The sequence below is a fragment of the Chaetura pelagica genome, unplaced genomic scaffold (assembly GCF_000747805.2).
Source record: "Chaetura pelagica isolate M959 unplaced genomic scaffold, ChaPel_1.0 scaffold21, whole genome shotgun sequence".
Classification (NCBI taxonomy): domain Eukaryota; kingdom Metazoa; phylum Chordata; class Aves; order Apodiformes; family Apodidae; genus Chaetura; species Chaetura pelagica.
Genome location: NW_009952251.1, coordinates 558,697 through 564,250, shown reverse-complemented (window position 1 = coordinate 564,250; position 5,554 = coordinate 558,697). Strand labels below are relative to the sequence as shown.

At 40.7% G+C, this 5,554-nt stretch overlaps 1 protein-coding gene across 1 annotated transcript in view; it reads right to left on the bottom strand.

Annotated features, from left to right (window-relative positions):
* LOC104397415 overlaps positions 1–3,808 on the bottom strand; it is a 5,002-nt gene extending 1,194 nt beyond the window's left edge. Inside the window, exon 1 of the mRNA XM_010007376.1 lies at positions 3,413–3,808. Coding sequence (XP_010005678.1) covers positions 3,413–3,782 — 370 coding nt within the window. The 5' untranslated portion in view covers positions 3,783–3,808. The remainder of the gene's footprint in view (positions 1–3,412) is intronic.
* Positions 3,809–5,554: the final 1,746 nt, after the last annotated feature.

Here is a 5,554-nt window from a genome sequence, read left to right as displayed (position 1 = left end):
GGCAGCGGGGGGGGGGGAGAACAAACGCAGAAAATAGGTGGAGGTTGTTGTGCTTACATTTTTCGATGTATTTATGCTGGGGATCTGCTATGTGACTTCCTGAGGAGACTCTTCTTGTGCTGCTGCTCTTCAGCAGATCTGCTGTGAGTACAAAAGCTATGTTTTCCTTGTGGTGCTTACATGTTACTTTGGAGTTGTCGCAGCTATAGTGTATCTAACTCAAGCGTTGTAATACACTGGAAATGTTTTTATGAAATCTGCTTTCTTAAAGTGTTTGGATTTTGTTAGGAGAAACAGATTAGTTGCTAATGATACCTTGGCCAGGTAACTGTGAAGGATTCCCCCTGCTTGTCTGTTTAAAGCTGGCTAACACTTCCCTGCAGGATATCTAGGAAAGTCGAAATGCTGCTACATTGAGCAGCAGGATGAAGACAGTTTGTCAGATAACTCATTTCCAGCTCTTCTGATTTTGTTGTGTTTTTTTGTGTATTGTGTGGAGCTTGAAAAGTATTTTTGGACCTGTTAGTAACTACAATAAGGAGCCTGGCAGGACTAGATTGGTTTGGAAAACTGTTTGAACCCAAAATTCTGGACCTGGGCTACTTTCACCACTGTCCTGGTGTACACTCAGTCAGACTTGTTTCCCAGGAGAGCAAAGTATGGCAAACTGTGGAAGTGTTTCTTAGGTGTGATGGAGTACTTCTGTTCAGTACTTCTGTAAAGCTCTGTTAAGGTCTTCACTAGGTTTTTTGGCATGCAGGCCTTTTCTGGTTGGTTTGTTCGTTTGTTTTTAAGAAAAGCTCAGTTCCCAGTACTCAATTTTCACAATGACATACTAGGATTTATCGTTTAGTCCTGAAATCTAACACTAGAATAATAAAACCTTAACATCAGTATTTCTGTGCCAAGTTCAGATCTGTCTTGCTTTTCCAATGCAGTAACATGTTTAAGCAACTACAGTGAAGGCAACTTACAGATTGATCCTAACTTGCGATTAAAAAAAATATTTTAAAATTGTAATTGTGTACATTTAAGAAGAAGATTTATAAGCTCAGTATGGAGTAATAAAGATGTTATCAACAATTGCAGAAGTAACAGTATAAAGTAAAAAATCTTACTTTATTGTTTACCTAAAACAAGCCTACAAAAAGCTACTCAGACCTGCCTGTATAGACACAAAGTGCACAAGGTCATTAAAATGCTGTTAGAGCTGCTCTTTGGGGTAAGAAAACAGGCTTGTACATTGCTTCGCTAAGAACCAGTAATTCTATTCCTCATCATTTGCTGGGATGTGATTTCTATCTGCAATCATTAACAATTGATTTCTGCTTTCACTGACTAAACGAGGCAGTAGGGTCACAAAGATTAAAACAGCTGGCTTTGTTAAGAAACTGGGAGACTTGGATGAGAGGATAGATAGGTCCCCCCAGAAAAAAAAATAAAAAATGAGGCTGTCACTGCTATAAGCTGCCTTATACTGACTGATGGTAATCAATTGTACAGAGAAACCAGATTAGCTGATTAAAATTCACAAAAGAAAGAGGGAAAAGAATAGAGGGAGAATCTTTGTTTATCTTAAAAGAGTGAATACTTGGTAGTGTCTTTAAAATCTCTCTGTATAGGAGTAAACAAAAGTAAACATTAATCACAAAACCCACAGTTTGATTCTTCCAAATATATCAGACTGTTAATCTTCACTGGAACAAAAGCTCTTTGTTTAGGAAAATCACAGTGTGATATAGACACGAAGAGCCAGATAGAAATAAAGGGCTAAGGAGGAATTCAGACAGTGATATTCAAAGCTGCAATCCTGAAAACAAAAATCCATTTGGTGCTTTATCCTGGTGGGCATCTCGGTTTTTGAGGCAGGTGCTGCTGCCTTGTGTCTGAATCTGCCTTTCATTTGCACCCAAAAGTGCACCAGGAATGAGCAACTTGTGCCTTTTTGATGTCTAAGGCCACTAGAAGAGAGTTTTGTGCTGCCTGTCATCAGCATATCTCAACACAGCAAGGATCTTCTAAGAGGTGTGGTAGCTCAGATTCTTTGCAGAGCAGGGTAGGATCCACTCCTTGGTTTTAAATTGCAGATAGTAATTGTTTGGCTCCAAGTTTAGAAACTGGCTCTGCATGATTTATTCCTTGGTCTGAGGGAGTGATTAAAACACCACTTCTATTTCCTAGCTTAATGGTTAGGATACTCTCTGTAGGTAATGGTGGTAAGGACCTCTTGATCCTTCCTTTCTCAAATCCTGTCTTTCAGTACACAAAACATCTTAAGGTTTGTGGGCAAGAGCTGGACTGTGTGTCCCTGGGATAGAAGAATCCTGAGTTCAAGTCCCTTTTTTAGAGATGTTCTAATGGGTAACTGCCCAGAGAGGTTCTTCATTATTCTGTTGACATTACCCACAAACATTAGTTATTAAGACGCTGATCTAGGAAGTGGAGAGAAGGGTCTGAATTGATTCAAAGTGAAAAGGCAGTTCTTCCTTCTTCCTGTGGGCCCTATGTGCTACGCTGTTGGTGATGGCAGCAGCATTTCTGCCCCTCCATCAAATTGTAGCACCTGCCCCTTTCTGAAGTTGAATATTCTCAAGAGCAGGATCAGAACTGAAGCCTTGGAAGGGACTTGAGATTTAGAAGTTACACTCTCCATTCCTACTGTGAATGGGGAGGCTAAGTGACTTGCTACCTTCTGTAGGTTCTGCTGTCAAATGCCAGTTCTTACCTTACTGCATTACTTACACTTACTTTAAGCCTGGGGATTCTGTTCTGGGACTGGGAACCTGGAGATCAGGAATTGCAGTATTTAGTGTCAAAGGAAGTGTTCTTTCTTCTGAAGCTGGAGCTGTGTCTGAAAGCCTACCTGCATCTGAGTTATAAGTTTGTTTCCAATATGTTTTGGGCAAAGCTACTAATATGGAAATAGGAAGTATCTAGTGGTTGACTACTAGGTGGCCGATAAATTTATCCTTATTCGACTACTGCTTTCCACAGCTGTACCATTGTGATGCATTCCTGAGTTGACACACCTCCCCAGAGGAGGAACTAACCTATCCATGGCACAACAGTGGTAGAAATGCTGGCATGGCACAGTATCTTTTTTATGTTCGGTTGCTGAGCTGCCTTCTTTGTTTGAATCCTCCTGTGTTTCACTTTCTACTCCCTCTCCTCCCCCCCCAAACTGAAACTTATAAGCTGTGATTAGAGTTCAGGTTATTTGGAGGTTAAATTTTTACTGCGGTCACTTTGAACATAAACATAGCTCTGTACTGGATTGGAGGAAGTGGGGGAGGTTGTGCAGCACTGCCCTCTGGTTCTGTACTACTACTACGTAAGACAATAAGCTTGTAACTTTCCTTTTCTACTAGATTCTAGTTATAGCCCATGCGATATGTATTAAAGGATTAGTAACCTTGGTTTCTCCTTGTGAACTGAGAATGTAGAGTTGCGATCTGTTCAGCTTCTGCTAGCTGCCTCCTCCCTAGGCCATGGGTTCTGGAGAGCACACAGTCCACGTAGATATCCCAGAAGAGCTGAGCCAGGTCCCAGAACAGAGCCCCATGTTTCAAGTTCTCTGATGACTTCAGGAAGATCATGAAGTCCCAAAAGCCACTGACAGAGTCAGAAATGCGAGGCTTCCTCATCTCCAGTAAGACAGCTGAGGAGGATTCCCAACACTGAGGATCTGCTCGCCCAAGAGCTAGTGGATCAATTTGGCTATGACAGAGGAAAGGTGTCACACAGAAGGCTCCCAGGATTATCAGGGAGCAAGTGAGTCTCATGTTGCAGTGGATTCTGTCTGCTCCCAAGGTCCGTTGTATCACTGAAATATAACAAAACCAAAAGATGAAAAACTTCTTGGTGTTAGATGCAGAAACAAAGCCCTAGTACCTCACGTTGTATAGAAGGCACTTCAGATCTTGATAGTTGTTTCTCTGCTCTTTAAAGATCTCTTGTATGCTTTCTTGCATGCATGAATATAAATACTAGTTGAGTTGCATTACTCTGTGCAGCAGAAGCATGTGTTAAAATTTGTTAATCATCCTCAAATTCATATGATGAACTCTCCATCTGGAGCTTCTTAATATTCCAAGTTTTTTGCCTTTCTTCATTTATAGATCCCTGACTTCTTTCAGTAAAATACATTCCTTTTTCCAGGGAATTTAAGCCTTTAGGTGGTCTTGCTTTCCTCAGAATTGTATGATCCCTTGAAAACAGTCTATAGATTCACAGGGAATCTGAGTGGACAGCATGTGGAAAACTATTTGTTGAAAGTGTGCTCTAATGAATTAATGATGGGTGGCAAAATCATCCATTGAACATGAGCATTTTACCTGCTAAAATGCAGAACACTTCTGAAAAGACAGTACAGCAAAGCTACAGGAAAGTGGCTGTATTGTACAGCATGTGTACGTGCCTATGTATGTATAAAAGTACAGACACTTATTGCAGATGGCTAACAGTTGTCTGTTATGTTAGAATTGTGAAGCTTGCTAAGTAGCAGCTATAGTTTGAGAAATCCTGAGAATAAGCTTTTGCAGGGACAGAAAGACCCAGGTCTCCATCAGATTTCATGTCTAGTATGTGCTTCTATTGTGCATTTTCTAACAAGTTTCTAGTATTTTTAGTATTGCATTTTTGATACACATTTCTATTGTGTAACATGTTTGGGGATTCCTTTTAGCATAGCTCATGGCATATGGAGAACCTGCTATCTGTGGAAATCCTCAACACCTGAGATCATCTTTTAGGGCAAACCTGTTTAGTGCGTGTGTGTGAATGTTCATGATTTTGTGGCTTTGTTTTGGTTGTTGGAGGCTGTTGAGGGGGAAGAAGCTACCTCTTTTAATTATCTTAATAATCAGCTGGTGTTTTGTGTAAAAAAAAACAAAACAAAACACACCCCAAAAACAACCAAAAAACCCCACAAAAAACCAAACAAACAAAACCACAAACCCAAACAAAAACCCACAACAAAACAAAAACAAAAATACCACAACCAAAAATCTCTTCCATGAGTGATCATCGAGAGTATAAGCAATGTTTCCCTCCGATGTGAAGAAAAATGTTGAAGGCAGAATAAGTGTGTGCAGCTAGATTATGTGTGACAGGTAGTCCAGCCACAGCCAGTATGAAAGACTAGGGAAGGGCAGGCTGCTTTGTGGAATATATTTCACTGTAGAGCGAAAGGACTCTTCAGATATTTCAGACCTGACAATGACAGTCTCACCTAGCCAGCTATTTGGCTACCTGGTCAGGTTCTGGGAACCCTTTGTAGGTATTCAGACTTCACTCTTCAACTGCTTACAGTCACTTTTTATAGTGCTGGTAGTAATGGTGTTGCCTCAATGCTGCTCCCAAGATCTCCAAAAGCATCATTCTTCTGTACCCTATTGCACAAGGCAGGTTTAGATTACTTTCTCAGAGGAAAAACCAAAGACATCCTGTGAGTACTACTGCATTCTCACTTAATTGTGCATCAGAGCCTTTCCACTGGGCAGCCAACACATGTGCAAATATGCTATGGAATATGCACATATCTGTTTACCAAGAC